Below are 19,480 nucleotides of genomic sequence, written 5' to 3' on the forward strand. Positions count from 1 at the left end.
TAACCATGAGGCTTCTAAATTAAAAAAGTGATTTTGCTTTACAGGGCAAAAACATGTCTGGCATTAAACTAAGTAGTAATTGTGGGGTTTGTAATAATTAACCTCAAGTCAGTGGGAGCAAAAATAAGCATTGGGGGTCAGTTGTTACATACATGAACCCACATTCCCCCACTGCTGTTCTACCTCTGCGGGGACTTTACTGTGACTGTCGGACAGGAGATCACTCTGCCTGTGTTCCAGCACCCCTCGGCCGCTCTGCAAAGTTCCAAGTGTCCTGAATCATGCATTACAGCCTGCTGGAAAGTGTTTAAGATCCAAGGACTCTACAGTAGAGTCCGAGACTCTTGGCAACTATGCCTTTTTTCAAAACGTTTTTTTGCCTGTCGGGGAGGCCCATAGTGATGTAATTCTCATGCATGTGTGCTGGAGCTACATTGTCCTGATACTCTACTGAACTCTAACATATGGCACAGGCACACAGGTACAATTTCAAAAACAATACTAGCAGACAAGAAAAGGAGTTTTGGGGCAAAAGAGACATACAGGGGCATCCGTAGCCTTTTTGCAGCCTGCAGTGGGGGGAGTAGGGGGCATTTGGCGGTGGTGTACACTAACCGGGAGGGTGAGGGGTGGCGGTGGTGCCTGCTAACCGGGGCAGGGGTGCAGGTTGTTTATACCAAACGACTCTGTCCAGCGTCCCGACTCCCGCCCGTTTGTTGGCCAGTGACATTACTGGTTGCCAAGAGCTGGGCGGGATATCAGCCAGAGCATCCAAGGTTGCTAAGAGCTGGGCGGACCCTAAGAGATGCCGCCTGAGGTGATAGCCTCAGGCTGCCTCATTACAGGGATGGCCTTGGGGACATATATGTCAGTTCTGGGAACAAACAAAAAAACTCCACCTGTTTGCAATTTTATTTTGGAAGGGCATTATATCTCTTTTCCCCTTTCATTGTGTAGAGGTCCATAATTTCCCATATAGTAAATACTTTTTGTCTTTCACCCTGTGTTTTTCATGTTATAAACATTAATTACAGACATTATAATACCTCAAACAAACACACTGCTGCGGGTTTGTCTCCTGAAACGTGAAGCCTGTAGAGAGGAGACACGGCGCTTGACTTGGTGCTTCCCTCTAGTGTTCGGGAAATTCTCCACCTCTTGATGTCGTACCTCGCTGCTGATAGGTCAGAGGGGAAAGGTAACCACATGACAGAGCAATATGGCGGCCGCCAAGCGGGTTTTATATGTTGGTTAGTAATATATATTTTTTAGGACTGACACGTGTGTATCATCTAAGTTTGGTTTTGTAGCCGGTTTGCAGGATGTTAACCATGGACGTTTGGTATTACTTATGTTAGGCTGGGAAAGCTGAGGCAGTCCATGTCCTATACGGCCGGGATGTAATCTATTCGTTGCTCTTTCCTCTCACCCACAGGAGGACTGGCCGAGGAGGTGGATGAGAAGATCCTGCATGCAGCCTTCATCCCATTTGGAGATATTACAGACATACAGATCCCTCTGGACTATGAGACAGGTGAGAGCTCAGTGAGGCTGTAATAACGTCAGTACATAGCTAACTGAGATCATCCTCTGCACTTTACAGCTCAGCTGGTGGAACCAGGGAATAAAGTGCATTTAAAGAGGAACTTCAGGAGTTTAAAACATTAACTCTTACAGCGGGGTTACCTCTGCACTGCAAGGATTAACTTCTTGTTTTGGTCTTGGACAGGGGCGGGAAAATTCAGACCTTCAGCTGTGCTTTAACTACTAATCCCAACATGCCTCAGAGTCATGCTTGTCAGAGTCTTAGAATGCCTCATGGGACTTGTAGTTCCACAACAGCTTGATGGCCGGAGTTGCCCACCCCTGGTCTAGGGGATAAATTAACAAAATATTCATCTGATCCTCAATCCCGCCTGGCTGCATTTTATTCCATCATTTGTCCCACTTGAAATGACTGAAATTTGTATTCTGGTACAAAGCCTCAGAACGTTATTTATAAATGTAATAAAGGCTTCTTTTTTCCCCCCCCCCAAAATGCAAGACTGAGGGTTTGTTCATACCATGTCTGTTTGATCTGTAGTGTTCTGCACATGTATGGTGTGAACAGGGCACATAGATCTGTGGTAGAGCAGCAGCTGCCCATCGTTCAGGAGACTATTTTACTGTCTCCTGAATGCCATGGGTTTTCAGGAGCAGCTCAATGGACATGGTGTAAAATTGCCCAAAAAAAAGTTGGTGTTTAAAAAAAAAAAAAAAACCAAAAAACCTGCTGAATTTTCACTGCTGTATGGTCAGTAATTGCTGAATAAATTTAAAAAATAGTGATTTTTCCTTTGCAACATGCCTATCTTGCTTGTGTGACACATTTTGCATAATACAATATGGTATTCCTGCCACCAAACTGCTCTTTTTACATAATGGAGTGTGTTCAGCAAGCCATAAATATTTTCCGTATCAGCTTGGGGTATTTGAATTCATTCTGCTCTCATGTTTCATATAAAATCGTTTTTCATAATTTTTTTTTTTCCTGTTTAGAAAAGCACAGAGGATTTGCTTTTGTGGAGTTTGAGCTTCCAGAGGTCAGTGGGCATCATTTCTTTTATTTGCCAATTTTTGCAGATACTTTCTGGGTCGACTAACCAACACAAATCACTGTGTTTTACCTAACACTGTGGGTTTTGATTATTTTATATATAAGCTTCGTTCAGATGGGCATTAGGCTCAGCTGCCCCTCTGATAGGCAATCCACTTCTGAAAGGCAGGGGTGGTAGAGCAGCAGCTGCCCATTGTTCAGGAGACTATACTACTGCCTCCTGAATGCCATGGGGTTTTTTTTCTTCTTTTTTTTAATTTTATTTTCCATCGATCTGGGGATTTTCAAGTGGAATACTGCACTGCAACCCTGTTCCCACACGGTTGCGGTGCGGTCCCATTGATTACAATGGTTGTATTTGGCAAGTGGCACCACCTGCTAAACATGACATCCTTTTCAAAATTTGTGGCATGTATACAAGCCTAAGTAGCCGCCACCTTCACTTTTGGGCGGCCAGTCGGCTTGCTGCCCATCTGAATGAGGCCTTGCATATACTTTTTAGTATTTTCCCAAGCTTTGAAAGCTTCAGTTATAAAGTTTTATGCTTTTGTTCATTCACATATAATTGGTGGAAAAGCATTGCACCTTGTGAGGGCACTGCAATCATTACATACTGCAAGCGTCAGTCTCCATAAGAAATCCATAGCAGTAAGACCTGACCATGTGGGGTGAAAAAGTACTGAATTTTAGTACATGCATGAGGAATAAGATCTAGTCTTTGGGTGGTTGAGCATTGATTTGTGCTGAACAGTTATTGCTTTAACTTTTTTTTTTTTTGTATTTATTACAGGATGCTGCCGCAGCTATTGATAACATGGTATGGACTACTGTCTCTGTATTATGGTTATGATAGTACTGATTGTCTTTTTCAAATACAGGACATAAACTTAAACCCTAAAAATACAGTGACTTTTAACAATAGACTGAATAAATCTGGAGTGCATAGCAAAATATTTTTCTCTCAGCTGCACAGTGGAAACATTCATTGTAACATTTAGAGCGATATGACTGGGTATCGCATAGAGGTGCACCGAAATTAAAAACTGAAATAAAAAATAGGCTGAAACCGAAAATGTTTTTATTTAAATTTTTTTCAAATATTTTAATTTTTTTTAAACTTTCATTTTTTTTATATTTATACATTTTTTTATATAATATTTTTTACTTTACTTTTAGGGGCTTTGGGGAAATATTAGGGGTCTAAACAGACCCCCTGATATTTCCCTTTTTAAAATAGAAAAAGATTGAGAACACAAAGTCCTCAATCTCTTTTTCTGTGTCCCCTGTTATCAATGAACAGGAATCCTCTATACTGCGTGTTCCTGTTCATTGATGACATGAGAACATAGTATGATTACTATAACTACAATTATGAATGAACAGGAGGGGATGTAGATCACTTCCCATTCGTTCATAATTGAGGTTATAGTATACATACCATGTCCTCAATTTTCTACAAACACTCAGCGATCATTGATCACTGAGTGTTTGTACCGCTCTCCTTCCTGACACGCTGTCACAGGAGGCTGAGTGAGCGGTGTGGAGGGAGAGCTCAGCCTCCTGTGACAGCACGGGCTGTCTCCGCCCCCACACCGATTTGCCGGACTGTGATAGGAGGCTGAGCCGTGTGGGAGGAGAGACACCGGCCGCACACAGCGCTCTCCTCCTGCAGCGCTCGGCCGGCCGTCACACTTTCTCTGCTCCCCGCTGTGACACAGAGCAGCGCCCAGCGGGGAGGAAAGAAACCTGGGATGCGCCGATGTATCAGCAGGAAAATGGCACTTTCAGCATTTAGCCAAAAGTGCAATTTTCGGCCGATATATCGGTGCATCCCTAGTATCGCGTGATGAATATCTGACCTTGACCTGTCATTTGAATACAAGTTCATGTGTATGCAAAGGGATAGACACTCTGTCAGATTTTTATTGCGGTCTGTTTTCCTGCTGGGGTGGGGGTATTCACTTCTCCATTTACCCTGGTGGCTATTGGTAGCAGGACTGAAAGTGAGGGGAATTCGAAAAAATCGTAATGATTGTCAGAACAAGAGATTCAATTCAGTGGGGACACTGGTTCAGGTGACACACCTGTAAAATGGGAATGCTGTTCACTTTGGAGATATTTTTATCTCATGTACTATGTCTCAATGACAGGAATTGAGAGTCCTTCCTAGCAGAAGGCACAGTGCTCGGAAGGCCAAAGGTCACTTAGGGGTCTATTCACAAAGCTGCCGAGGGCAGCCTAGTGAATGACCGATCAGAAGTGAAGTGAGCCGAACATTGTTCGGCTATTCACTTCAGGCTGGTACGGCTGATTTCAGCCGTACATCGGCTTGCTTCGTGTGGCTTCGGATCAGCCGAACATGCTCAGCATGTACGGCTGACCCGAAGTGCAGAAGGAGTTCGACTCAGCCGATCCAACATCTGGATCGGCTGAGCCGAACCTCCGGCAGGCTTCACACTGCTGTTCGGGCTATTCTGAAAGATCCCGAACAGCAGTGAGAGAAAAGCCGAATGCCGCCGAGCGGCATTTGGCTCGGCTGTTCTGCTCGGTCCCTCAGAGGCACCGAGCAGAACAGAAAAAGAGTGAAAAACGTAGAATAAAGTTAATAGAAAACGATTGTGCGGAGCTAGCAGTGACAGCTAACTCCGCCCAATAGTTTCCTATTGTCCGGCGGCTCTGCTGCTGTAAAAAAAACATTTTTTTTAAATCTCCCGGGCGCTCTGGGAGCCCCCCGCTCCCGGCCGCCAAGAAGAGAAACCCCACTGCGTCTTTTTTTTTTCTTTATTCTGACACTAGCCGAAGCTACGGCCAGATCCTTCGGCAGCTTTGTGAATAGACCCCTTAAAGTCTAATAGTTGCTGCCCTGCCTAATCTCACACACTGTTTCAAGTGTGTCAGGCAGTCAACAGATGAAAATTGCATGACCTTTGCCTCTCTTGAAACAAGCTGGAGTGTCATACATAATTGTTAAATAAAGCTAAAAAGGACAGGCAACTATAAAACATTTTCAGTAGATCTGGATGCTAATGTAAGCCTCAGTATTGATTTTTTTTTTTTTTTTTTTTTTTTTTTTTTGCAGCCAGGTTCTCTTTTGTGCCTAAATGTCATGTGTTTCATAGCCTGTTTCACATCAAAATGTAATACATACTAATAGCCTCTAGGTGGTGCAGTGTGTACGGGTTTAATAAAAGAGTTAATTGAACAAAACCTTCTTTTTTAAGCAGTTTCTTCACTTACAGAGAAATTTTTGGTGAAATGATATTTATGGTAACAAATGGCTGTAAAATACAGTATCTTTAGTTGATGTCAACTAATGCTGACTTTTATGTCTAGAATGAATCAGAATTATTTGGAAGAACAATACGAGTGAATTTGGCAAAACCTATGCGTTTGAAGGAAGGTTCTTCTAAAGCAGGTTAGTATGTATGAATGTGTCTGGGTGCTTTTATAAACCAGAAGGGAAGGGTAATGTGCAGTTGTGCTTTGCAGAGAGTTCAATGTTACTTTTTGTTCTCTAACTTGCACTAGAAGAAACTATGTAAAAAGCACATGTCGGCAGCACATCAGGTTTTTTTTTTTTTTTTTCCTTCTGTATTTTATTTGTATAAATAGGCTTCTGTACTTTTCAACAAGACTTTCTTCTTCAGCTATATTCTCTATATTGCTTTTAGTGTGGTCTGACGATGACTGGCTCAAGAGATTCTCTGGGAAAACTCTAGAAGAGAATGAAGAAGCTGAGGGGACAGAAGCGCCCAAAGCAGCAGCAGAGGAGGTAACACTTTTATCGTGCAGTCCTTTATTAATACATACTATAATTCCTTAGGTTTTTAAACTTCTGACTCCATATTTTAGGTCATAAATGATATATGATGTAAAAGTTACCTTCAGCGAGAACTACACTTCATATTAATATATTCTACAATGTAGGAAGTGGAAATTAACAGGGTTATTCACAAAAGGGTGAAGAGTTTTTGGAGAAGACAGAAAGTGAACAATCTAGGCCAAAATAGCTGATTTGGAAAAATTCTCCAATCCAGCTCACTTTCCAGTTCAGCTATGTTGTCCTAGATTGTTCCCTTCTCCAGACTCTTCACCCTTTTGTGAATAATCCTGTAAATGTCTTCTTTTTCTGTAAGTAGAGCTTGGCCCCATCTACTTGCCACCAAGCCTCCTACTGCCCTTTAATGTGAGGGACAACCTTACTGCAAAGTGTGTGTGTGTGTGTGGGGGGGGGGTTTCCCCTTTTTGTGGGAGGGGTTCGACTTTGGGAAAATATCATGGGTCTAAACAGACCCCTAACATTTCCCTTTTGAAATTGAAAAATAAATTGAGGACGCAGAGTGCTCAATCTCTTTTTCTGCAGCTGTTCTGAATGAACAGAAAGCACTCAGTACAGAGGCATTCTATTCATTCATGAACTGAGGAGGAATAGGAATCGGTGAACACTACGGTGTCTGTTGTGCACAGAGAAGGATTGGTAAATATTACACATTTTCACCGATCCTCAGCACCGCATCCTGAACCGCTTGGCCACGGACAGACCTGCTCTCCATCCTGAAACTTGACTCTCCTGCTCTTTTCTCCCCGGTCGGCATCCTGAATTTGACAGCTGTCTCCTCCCCCCGATGGCTGCAGTGGTCTGTTACTTTTCAGATCCCAGCTGCCTCTGCCCATACAGGCTGGGGAGAACAGCAGGGATCCGAGAGGACACAGATCGGAGCATGTAGCGGTTCCAGGTGGGCAGGAGAGGCTGTCAGATTGTGGGGGTGAATTTTAATGAATAGATGCCAGCAGCGCATGACAGCTATTAATTTACAGGGGACTGTCAAGAGAACCCTTCTGATATAAGCTCATGGTCCCACTTATAGCAGAAGGGTGTAAGGCATGCTGATGCGGCTAGCTGGAAACAGTTGTGTTCCGCCGTATGCCTTACGACAGTGGCAGGGAAAGGGTTAAACTTATCTTTTCTTTTTTTTTCACCACATGCTCACTTTGATTTGCTAACATTCACTTTGAATTTCCACTAAAATCTTGTAATATTTAAATTTTTAATATGTGCTTCTGTGAATATAATCCTAATATGTGCTAATGTACACCATTTTTCTTTTCTTTTTTTTTTCTCATAGGGAGAGCCGCCTGCTAAAAAAGTTAGAGCCAATCCTCAAGTTTACATGGACATCAAAATTGGAAACAAGCCTGCTGGGCGTATTAGGTTTTTACTGCGTGCTGATGTTGTTCCAATGACAGTAGGTAAGCTCCTGAATGAGATGTCTCATAGACACACACATTGCTCCCTTATGCAAAACCTTTCTCTGTGTAATGAGAAATCAGTGGCTATATTAAATGTATGATAAAGGTGCTGAGAAAAGACTAGGCCGCCCCAAGCTGATGTTGTAGTTTTTTTTTTGGGGGGGGGGCACAATTAGATTTGAACCAATACTAAAAAGCTACAGTTTGGCTGTGTAACAAGCATTCCGTAGCACCGTTGCATATAGCAAAGCAATCAGTAAAAAATGTTTATCTTTAGCATATAATTCCCTATTAGAAGCAGCAGAGCACTTACTCGTGTGTGACAGTGATTAGGCACACTCCTTTCTTCTAGACTTACATAAGCCTATCAAAACTTTGACATCATCAGAGGCATATCCCACCTACTCCTGCCTCTGATTACTGGCTATCACCAGTGTCGTCAAGGAACAGGAAGAGTGGATAACAGCTGGACCTTCAGTAATATGGTGGCCACTTTTCAGTCACACCACACTGCATAACGACAAAACGAGCCTAGGCAAAAGAGAATTTGTAGAATGTCTTCTGTAAATGATATATCATTGATAACAGATTTGTCTCACACTGTTGGAAGGCAGTTTGCTTGAGTCTAAGTCTGCTTTCCCAGATGGATTCCCCAAAATGTGTTTATTTATTTGTTTATTATTAGATGTAGTATGACTACCAATGCTGACTTTCCTCTGAATTTGCTGGCTGTGGTGTTGATCTTCTTCCAGATCTCATACATTCCCAGTCTTTTTTTTTCTTTTTTCTTTTTTTTTTCTCTTCAATGTTCGGTACTCTGTGTGACTGGTAATACGTAAACATATGGAGGGGAATTTATCAAAACTGGAGCAGCTTTGCATGGCAACTAACCAGCTACTATCTTTCATTTTCAAAGCTTAACTAAACAAACTAAAGAGAGAAGCTGATTAGTTACAAAGGGCAATTGCTCCAGATTCTGTCTGCTACAATTTTGATAAATTCCCCCCCCATAGTGAAAGGGACCTTCCAGGTTATCAGTGCTCAGTTCAAAAGTCTGTACCTCTGATGGTATGGGGGTGCTTTAGTGCGTATGGAATGGACAGCTTGCACATCTGGAAAGGCACCATCCATGCTGGAAGATATATTTAGGTATTAGAGCAGTGTATGCTCCCATCCAGACAACATCTTTTTCAGGGAAGGCCTTGCATATTTCAGCAGGACAATGCTAAACCACATACTGCATCTATGACAACGTTGTAGAAGAGTCCGGTTGCTTACCTGGCCTCACTGCAGCCCAGAACTTTCACCAATTGAAAATATTTGGCACATCTTGAAACGCAAAATACGACAGACAACCCAGGACTGCTGAGCATTTAGAATCCTACATAAGGCAAGAATGGGACAACATTCCTCTCCCCAAACTCCAGCAACTCTTCTCAGTTCCCAGACGTTTACAGAGTGTTGTTAAGAGGAGGGGATGCTACACCGTGGTAAACATGGTCCTGTCTCAATTTTAGTGTTGCTGCCATCAACTTCAAAATTACCTTCTTTTTTTTTTTTCTTTTTCTTGAAATGTGACTTTCTCAGTTTAAACATTGGATATGTTTTCTATTGTGAATAAATATGGGTTGATGAGATTTGCAAATCATTGCATTCTGTTTTTATGTAGATTTTACACAGTGCCCCAACTTTTTTGGAATTGGGGTTGTGCAGTAAAACCCTTTCTTGGAGCTCATTAAGGGACGCAGGTCCCACCCATCTTGTAACCACTCCTACTACTGCTCAAATTATCCTGTAGGCTGCAGTATAACCGTAATGTCTCATAATTCTTCTGTGTCCCTTATTAAACTCCAAGAAAAAGGTTTTACAGTAAGTCCGAAATCCTTTTTTTTTTCTCTGTTTGCAAACCACTCTGGGTTTTCAGAAAAAGTGCACACCAACCCTTGGAGAATTAACCCAAGTAGTTTTCTTTGTTCTGAAATAGTATGTATAGGTAGGTTTGTGCCTAAAGATGGTACTTCTTGTCCTTTTTGGAAATCTTTGACTTTGAGTTCTAATTATGCTGTGCATTCATATTATTTTTCTACCTTGCAGAAAACTTTCGCTGCCTCTGCACTCATGAAAAGGGATTTGGTTTCAAAGGTAGCAGCTTCCACAGAGTCATCCCACAGTTCATGTGTCAGGCAGGAGACTTCACAAACCACAATGGTACAGGAGGGAAATCTATCTATGGAAGGAAGTTTGATGATGAGAACTTCATTCTGAAACACACAGAACCAGGTGTGTAAGCATGTTTATTCAATAGCAATTTGCAGTTCACTTATCTAGAGCCATAACTAGCATGCAGACCAAGTGGGGGGAAAAAAGGGGGGAAACCTTTTTTAAATGCTTGGATTTTCGAGAAGCAGGCATCGGATTGTATTAAAATGAAATGTGAATTCTAAGCTTGCGCCACATTGTTTCCACATAATATGGAATTCCTACATTGTACTGCTTGTATGTAAAATGGGAGGTTGGGATGCAATAGTGATTGGCCAGGAAAATAAAAATGTCATAATTAGAGGTGCACCGAAATGGAAGTTTTAAAACTAAACCGAAATAAAGAAAATTGTCAGGCCGAAACCGAAAATTATTTTTATTTTTTTTTAATATTTTTATTTTTTATAAAATTTAAAAACATTTTTAATTTTTTTTAATTAAATATGTTTTTATTTTTTACATTTCTTTTAGGGGCTTCGTGGAAATATTGGGGGTCTAAACTGACCACTGATATTTCCTTTTTAAAATACTTTTTCTGGGGACACACTTTTTCTGTGTCCCCTGTTATCAATGACCAGGAATCCTCTGAGTGTTCCTGTTCATTGATAATATGAGGACATTGTGTGTTTACTATAACTATGAATGAACAGGAGGTGATGTAGATCACTCCCATTCATTCATAATTGAGGATATAGTACACATACCATGTCCTCAATTAAGTACAAACACTCAGCGATTAATGATCACTGAGTGTTTGTACCTTGCTCTCCTCTCTGACACGCTGTCACAAGAGGCTGATCGAGCGGTGTAGGGAGGAGAGCTCAGCCTCCAGTGACAGCACGGCCTGTCTCCACCCACACACTGCTCTGCCGGACTGTTATAGGAGGCTGAGGCAGTGTGGGAGGAGACGCCGGCCGCTCACACCGCTCTCCTCCCGCTGAGCTTGGCCGACTGTCGTTTTTCTCTCCTCTTCGCTGGGACACAGAGCAGCGGGTAGGAGAGAAAGCAGGGATGTGCTGATGTATCAGCAGGAAAATGGCAGTTTCGGCATTATGCCAAAGTGCCATTTTCGGCCGATATATCGGTGCATCACTAGTCATAATGGGTGAGTGATGCAGTTAAGTTTAATTCCAAATAAATCTACAATCTATGAACATTTTGGGACTAATTGGGCTCCCTTTTACCAAGGTGTTGAATCAAATGTGTTAGGTTAAGGGGCTCCAAAAGGTAGATTGCATTGATATTTATATGAATACTATATTGCATCATAATTTTGTTGTGCTGGCACCAACTGGTATGTATTTATGTATGCTTGGTGCTGCCATCTGTCAAAAAAAAAATTTGAGTTTAATGTCACTTTAATGGTATACCAAGGGAAAAAGACAACATTGGTTCCATTCTAGACATTGTTTTTATTTTTGATAGGTTTGCTTTCTATGGCAAATTCTGGTCCCAATACAAATGGCTCCCAGTTCTATATCACATGTGACAAGACAGATTGGCTTGATGGGAAACATGTAGTGTTTGGAGAAGTGATGGAGGGAATGGATGTGGTGCGTCAGATTGAGGTCAGTATTGGTGCTTTTTTTTAATGAATATTTTGTGAGACCGAGGATTTCCTATCTTTCTTCATTTGTAACACTATCTTTTCTTTGAGCCGTCACCTTGATTTTTAGTGTAAATCCACTAATGCTTGTATTTTGGGTTGTCATTTTTTTTATAGGCACAAGGAAACAAAGATGGAAAGCCTAAACAGAAAGTCATTATCTCAGATTGTGGAGAATACGTATGACATTGGACACTTTCTTTTAAAATGAGCTTCTGCTTTATGGACTTAAACAACATCAAGATTTAGGCTTCATCTCCCTCCCTGGTCATTTTGTACATTTTTACACTGCTTAAATAAATATGGTTTTGTAACCCGGTGTGTAGATTTAGTGTTGTAAAGTTAAGGCCGGATAAACCAATAAAGCTTGCTACTTTGTGAGGAAACTGCTTTAGAGGGGCATTCCCAAGACAGCAGGGATCACTCATAGAGCTTTCTTCTGGAGCAACCACACTTTGCAGTAATGTACAGATTAGACGCTGAGCTACACTTTACAGTTCTTTTAAGTCTTTTAAGTGTTGACTTCAAGAAAATGTGCACAGGATTTCCCCCAGTCATCTTCCAGGACAGCCAATGAGAGAAGGCTACGCCTGCCTGCAACAGGAAACACATCAACCACATTAAATAAAAAGGCACTTCCTTCCACCCCAATTCAGTTTTTTTGTGTGTTCCTCCGGCTACACAGGGACATCGTAATGTTTGTTGTTTTTAGGGCAAATTTTTGTTTGCCTCAGGGCAGAGCCTAACCCTAATATGCGTTGGGACCTACTCCAAGCTTTGCCTACTGCAGCGCATACAGGGATCCCTTATCGGACCCCCATCCGAGATCAGGCCAAGGTTCTCCTCCGTCATTCTGGGATGGTAACCATCCTCCTGTACTTGAGTGACTCCAGATGGTGACCCCCCCCCGGTGTGCAGCAGTGGCAGGAGTTTAAATCCTGAGCGGAGGCTGGTATACCCTTTGGGTCGGTATGTAGGGAGTACTGGTGGTGTGGGAGGTGTGTGACCCCCTGTCCAGGCACTTACCAGAAGGATGGACGCTAGGCGGGGCCGCATGGTGGCTCGCGCGGGAAGATAGCGTCTCTAGGCTGCCTCTGGGGAGTACTGAGAGCCGTGAGAGATGCGGAAATGCGTCGTCAGCTGCTGGGACCGCCGTGGCCGCCTCCTATACACAGCACTGGGCGGGTTCCGGAAAGCTGGTCTGGCGCATAAAGACGCTGGAGGCTAAACAGCCGAGATGTGAGGACCGGTGGGACACCTCGCATAGCAACGCCGCTCGGCCACGACTACTACAGCTGCACACCTCAAAGCCGACCGGAACCACATAGGCCGGTGGGAACGTCGGGAGCGGGCCAATACCGTGTTCGGCAGTGAGCTACAACCAGGTGCTGCTTCTCCAGATCTGGGAGAGCATGGCACTGGCGCTAAGGTAGGCGAGTTTTTTTATATATAATTCTCTACCTTTACCCCGCTTGTATTGGGGGCCTGTAAATACAGGAAAAGCTGGGTAGTGCTGTTTTAGAAACATTGCTTGCATGTCGGGAGGAGCACTGGCTGACGGCATCATTCTTGTCTTATACAGGTCAAAGTCACGGAGGATAAGCCCCTTGCTGAAGCTGGCTGCTCTCGCCCAAAAGGGAAGAAGGGTGCTTCTTGCAATGCCAAGATGTCATCTTTATGGTCCAAACCCTTATGCAAAGGTTGTTTAGAGAAAGTGGTTGCCAAAGAATCGGCAGGGATGTTCAAGGGTCTGATGGATTCTATGAGAGAGGAAATGGTTACTACATTTCAATCTTTCAGGTCTTTGATCCATAGCCCAGTGGGTACACTAGTGGGGAACACTAGCTTACCAGGAACATCAGGGGAAGGCAGCTCGGTGGGCTACGCAGAAAGTTGCGTAAGCAAGCAGGCGCCCAGTGAATCCTCCGGGCTCTCAGGTAGAGTCAGGATCAGGAAGATTCGGAGGGTGATGAACATAGCAGTAGAGCTACGAAATTCGTATTCCCTTCCTTTTGAGACAGGTGAGCTGTTTAAAGGCCATATGGGATACTTTAGGTATTAAAGAAGAGTCCGCTGAGCTGTCGGTGCACGATAAGCTTTACAAAGGGCTCCAGACTAAAGGGGCGTACCTTCCCAGTGCTCAAATCACTTTCGGAACTGATCCAGGAGGAGTGGAAGCACCCAGAGAAAAGAGTGTTTTTCTCGGCAGGTCACAAGCGTAGATTCCCATTTGCGGAGGAGGATTCAGGCCTGTGGGAGAAATGCACGAAGATAGATGCATCCTTATCAAAAGGTCTAAAAAAAGACTGATTTGTCATTTGAAGATATGGTGGCATTGAAGGACCCGATGGATAGGAAAGCCGAGGCTTTGCTCAGAAATGGATGGGAATTGGCCAGTGCTAGGTTTAAATACGGGCTGGCCCTTATTTGCGTGGCCAGGACTTTAAGTGTGTGGCTGAACCAGCTTCAAGTCCACCTGGAGTCTGGTACTGATCGAGATCAGTTGCTGGGTTCCCTCCCCGTGCTGAGCAAAGCAGCCGCTTACATTGCCCAAGACCTAGACAAAGTAGTCCACATCACGGATGCGATCAAGCAATCCCTGCTGTGGTGGATGGAGAGTCGGAACCTCTCAGTAGGCAGGCTGTGGTGCCAGCCAGCACCATTAATAGTCACAACGGATGCCTGGGGGTGGGGAGCCCACTGCCTGGAGCACATTTGGCAGGATACGTGAGAGCACACGTGGAGAAGCAAGTCGTCAAACTGGAGAGAGCTGAAGGCGATAGGGCTGGCCCTGTACCAGTTTTGCGATGTGTTAGCAGGCCAACATGTAGCGGTGGCCTCGGACAATGCCGCAGGGGGGCACTCGCTGGCACTGACTGAGTTTCTTTCATGGGCGGATCCTGCCAGTGAAGTCCACCTAACGCAGCTTCCTTTGATGGTGAGGTAACAATCCTGCACGGCTCCTGAATTCGGAGCCGAGTTGCCACTCATGTAGGCTGTGCCTTATTACATTACAGTGATGTGAAGAAAAATGTTGCTAGGGTTTTGCGATCAGCATTGTCACTGCTGATTCACAACCTGTAGCCTGTCAATCAGCAGATGGCCAAGCCTAGTCTTCCCCACTGCTTTCTGGATTGACGGCGCTGCATCTGTTGCCAAAACCCTTTCGCTGTGAGCTGCAACATTTGAGGTAGAACATGTGAGACAAATGGAGGAGAATTTCCCTCGCATAGTGAAGATAAAATAATTTTTGTTTGTTTGTTATGAGGCCTGTGCATCGTATGGTAACTGGATTTATTACATGTATAGACTATCATACAGGAGGCTTAAGTTCCACTTCAAGTGGGCTAACTGATTTGACATTTACTTGGAACCAACATGCTGCAATTACTACCTAAAGGCCCTGGAGAGCGCCAACCAAGGAAACCTGGCAGTCACCCAGGCACCACATGAGATCAGGTCAGTTACTTGCAATGTTCACATCTTGATGCTTTAGGCAGCCTTCACAGGAGCCGAGCTGAGGAGATCCAGTGCTGCTAAGCTCACCTCAAGTCACAACTGACAGCTCCAGCTTACAGCTGTAACCTCAGGGTTCCTGCCTACCGATTGCTATTCTGGAGCTGGCTGAGGGGAGCCTGCAGCTGGCGGCATTCTCTCCACAGGTACCAATCCCAGCAAAAGAAGTGATAAATAGCACCTCGCGCCAAACCCTGTGTAGCTGCAAGCACTATATAATGAATGTGCTGCGCTTCATCTAGAATACATGGTAGTGGGATCTTTATAGAGAATTTCATAGGTCTCCCTATCCGATAATAGACGTGTCATCTCTTTGTTATAATCTTCTTTATTGAGAATCACTATGGCTCCTCCCTTGTCCGCAGGTCGGATCACCACCTCTTTTCTTTCTTCCAGGCCGCTGATACCGCATTTTATATGGGGGGGAGGGGGGGGGGGTTTAACTTGTATTTTCTCTATATCATGGGTTACCAATTTCTTGAAAACTTCGACATATTTGTTATTGTTAATGAGGGGATTAAAAACGGATTTGTTGGCTAACAAAACTATAAATCACTGTTGTTTACTCTATTCACTGGGGTTGACATGAAGTTTTTTTTTAATGTAATCTTCTAATGAATTTATGTACTGAGATGAAGGTCTCAAATTTGTTCAGTTATTTGGGTGGCGCATATTTTAGTTCTTGGTCCAGTACTACCATCTCTTCTCAGATGTGTGCCAGTATGTTGCGCTTGGTTTGTGTATTCCACCTACTAGTTAATTTATAAAAATTCCTTTATAGGGTTTTGAAAAAGTCCGCAGGATGAAACGCGTCAAGGGAGTTCATTGTCTCCTCGCTGACACACTGGAAAGGTTCTACAAGGTTGAGTGTCCTTTACACTCATACCCTGTTTTATTCAACGAAATCCTATTTGTCTTTCTTCTGTGGTCTTCCCCCTTTTTCTTTGGCTGGACACTCCGGGGTTGCCCTCAAATCACACCTGGAGGGTGTACAACACCGTCATCGAGAGAGAGTGCCGGCTGATTGCAGGAGAGGGGAGAGAGACTACAACAGAAGCTCCCATTTTCAGATTACACAATTATTATTTATTATTGAATTTATTTTCTGTCATTATATATTTGTAAATAAAGTTTTATGACAGAACACTTTCTTCCTATAAAGGAATTTTTATAAATGAACTAGTAGGTGGAATACAAAACCAAGCGCAACATACTGGCACACATCTATCACGTTTACACACATTGTTGCAGCTGCTACTCTAACACTTTATCCTAGCGCAACTAAAATTGGTTGAATTTTGTACCATCTCTTCTCGTGTCAAATTCACTGAACTTAAATTAAATACTCCTTCACCTAGTACCAGCGTTTTCTTTTTACACCGTTTTCCGGCTCTACAGTCCCTCTGCCTTCTTATTCCCATCTTGATTTCCCATTGGGTCCCATTTTCCTTCTGTCTTGATGGGGATACCGTCCTCTCCCTAAAAAAGGAGGTGGTGTATCTCTCTTCTCTCATTATCCTCCATTCTCCTCAGAGGGTTGTAATAGTTATATGTAGGAATATCCTGGGGTTGATTGTGGTATCTCCTAAATTTTATATGTGGTATGCACGTGTTTAGTATCCATTTATGCCATCTTCCCATGTATTGGAGGGTATAAGATCCATATTATTAGAGAGATGTGTGGATATATATCTGCTTTCATATTGATTAGTATACCAATTCGGTGTGGATTCTGGAATTTTATTTACAGCACATCATTCACATGTTAGTAGTAGAACTATATTATTGTATCCGCAGCGGATTCATTTATTTGATGTTGTGAACGGCAGTCCCACTACATTACCGGGTAGACTATACATTGATCAACATTAAGCTGGGTCTGCACTGAGGGGTGGAGCAGAGGTGTTTCATCCTGATGAGAGGAAGCATCCCTGGTTGCCGTGGAGACTGTCGGCTTATAATCCTCTGAGTGTGTCTGCGACTCCAAGCCCCAGATGAAGTCAATTGTGACTTAACGCGTAGAGCGGACTCTCGCAGACGTGGATTGGAGATTGCATGGTCGGCAGCACAGCTCCTGTTTGATCTGTCTTTGCACACGGAGAACACGGTGACACGGAGAGAGAGTTGTCGAGCATACATTTTATGTGAAGTTTTTGGTCTACTTTCCTCATGCGAGTAGTTTTTTAAATAGTTTTTATATTTTATTGGATATGGTCGTGATGACATGCTGACATAATTTTCTGTGCAACCATTGTGGAGAGATGGCCTTTGAATAAGATCGATTGGAGACCCATTAAAGCGATTCTAGACCTGTTCAGGTCTATTTATAAGGTGAGCGGCCCACTGAGAAGGGGAGCACCTGGGTGATAACTGGAGTTGACGTATGGACTTTGTACAAAGAACTTTCACACTGGAAGGATAAAGAGTGTGGTGCACTTGGGACAAATCTTGAGCACTATATACGTGTGATTCCACATTTGTGTATATTTGAACGCGGAATATATGATTGAACTTTCCAGAGGACTTTTATTTATAAGAAGATTAATTGTTAACACTTTTTTGATGGCATGTATTATTTCAGCACATATTTATTATAGAGATTTGTTGATGTATTGTTCTAGATGAACAATACAAAAGAGTTGAAAGTGCTTGGCAGGCAAAAAGAAGCTTCTCCTTATGCCCTCCTATTTGTTTAGTGCTTGAAGACTCCAAACTGTGTTCATTTTGTTTACAGCAACAGGGGTTAGAGTTGGCATCGCTGTGGCATAAAACGTTTTTTGGTGTTTTTGTTAAATACATTTTTGTTTAACTTAAGTAAAAAAAAGTTCAATCATTTTACTGTACTGCTATCAGGGCTGACAGGGAGGTACTAGGGGTCTATTTAACCCCTAATGTCACCTTTGCATCTCATTAAAGCTATGAAACCAGAAGTGACTAAATGCTAATTTCCTGACTTCATTCATTGTAGGGACGTTCAGTGAGCAGACATAGGCTGATCGTCCGCCATCTCTTCACGGACACCTACCATGCTGGCAGCCTAGGATATATAATAGGAGGGTATCTCATTACTGTACCTGTGAAAGTGATCACTTCTTTTAGAAAGCTGACAGCCTGCCGGGCAAATGTAAACTCCTGGCCGCTATAGCCATTCCTACTCTATCCAAAACTATAAAAAGCTATCCCATTTCTTACATGCTATCCACAGGAAGTTTGATGTCGCTCATATACTTATCCCTTTTGAGAAACTTTGGGTTTAAAAAGGTACGTTCAGACTTGCCTTGTTCTGCATTTACTGCCTCCTTTCCATTCCACCAGAGCATCTCCCACCTTCCTGTATAAATGGGAAAGGGACCTGCAGACTCTCTCTTTACTACGGAGCAAAGGATGAAATTTTGCTCATAGATCTTCTATCTCTCAAGAATCTGGCTATAACATTCTGACTAGGGATGCACCGATATATCGGCCGTCGAAACATATCGGCCGAAAATGGCACTTTTGGCATAATGCCGAAAGAGCCATGTTTCGGCCGATACATCGGCGCATCCCTGGTTTCTTTTCTCTCCACTGGGCGCTGCTCTGTGTTCCAGCGGCGAGAAAAGAAAGTGACAGCTGGCCGAGCGCTGCAGGACGAGAACGCTGTGAGCGGCCGGCGTCTCTCCTCCCACAGCCGCCTATCACAGTCTGGCAGAGCGGTGTGTGGTCGGAGACAGCAGCGCTGTCACAATAGGCTGAGCTCTCCTCCCACAGCGCTCAGCCGCCTATCACAGTCCAGCAGAGCGGTGTGTGGGCGGAGACAGCGCTGTCACAGGAGGCTGAGCTCACCTCCCTGCTCCGCTCGATCAGCCTCCTGTGACCGTGTCAGGGAGGAGAGCGGTACAAACACTCAGCGATCAGTGATCGCTGGGTGTTTGTAGATAATTGAGGACATGGTATGTTAACTATATCCTCAATTATGAATGAATGGGAGGTGAGCTACATAACCTCATGTTCATTCATAGTTGTAGGTATAGTAAACATACCATGTCCTCATGTTATCAGGGGATACAGAAAAAGAGATAGAGGACTTTGTGTCCTAAATCTCTTTTTCTATTTTAAAAGGGAAACATCAGGGGTCTGTTTAGACCCGCAATATTTCCCTAAAGCCCCTAAAAGTAATGTCAAAAATAAAAACATATTTAATAAAAAAATGAATAAAGAAAAATATAAAAAAGTGTAAAGGTTTATAAAAAATAGCCCCTAAAAGCAATGTAAAA

General features: G+C 43.3%; 1 protein-coding gene across 1 annotated transcript; it reads left to right on the forward strand.

Annotated features, from left to right (window-relative positions):
• Positions 1 to 1,203: 1,203 nt before the first annotated feature.
• Positions 1,204 to 11,933, forward strand: PPIE (peptidylprolyl isomerase E). Its single transcript, XM_018567713.1, has 10 exons — positions 1,204 to 1,250; positions 1,436 to 1,534; positions 2,539 to 2,582; positions 3,387 to 3,413; positions 5,930 to 6,011; positions 6,268 to 6,368; positions 7,723 to 7,846; positions 9,941 to 10,126; positions 11,531 to 11,673; positions 11,829 to 11,933. Exons 1-10 carry the CDS (start codon positions 1,220 to 1,222, stop codon positions 11,895 to 11,897), a joined length of 906 nt encoding a protein of 301 aa, XP_018423215.1. The 5' UTR covers positions 1,204 to 1,219; the 3' UTR covers positions 11,898 to 11,933.
• Positions 11,934 to 19,480: the final 7,547 nt, after the last annotated feature.

The sequence above is a fragment of the Nanorana parkeri genome, unplaced genomic scaffold (assembly GCF_000935625.1).
Source record: "Nanorana parkeri isolate BGI_ZX_2015 unplaced genomic scaffold, ASM93562v1 scaffold1085, whole genome shotgun sequence".
In the NCBI taxonomy this organism is placed as follows: domain Eukaryota; kingdom Metazoa; phylum Chordata; class Amphibia; order Anura; family Dicroglossidae; genus Nanorana; species Nanorana parkeri.

Coding starts and splice junctions, on each gene's coding strand:
- PPIE (XM_018567713.1), top strand. CDS start 1,220: ATGGCGGCCGCCAAGCGGGTTTTATATGTTG. Junction 2,583..3,386: donor TGGAGTTTGAGCTTCCAGAG/GTCAGTGGGCAT, acceptor TATTTATTACAG/GATGCTGCCGCAGCTATTGA. Junction 7,847..9,940: donor TGTTGTTCCAATGACAGTAG/GTAAGCTCCTGA, acceptor TCTACCTTGCAG/AAAACTTTCGCTGCCTCTGC.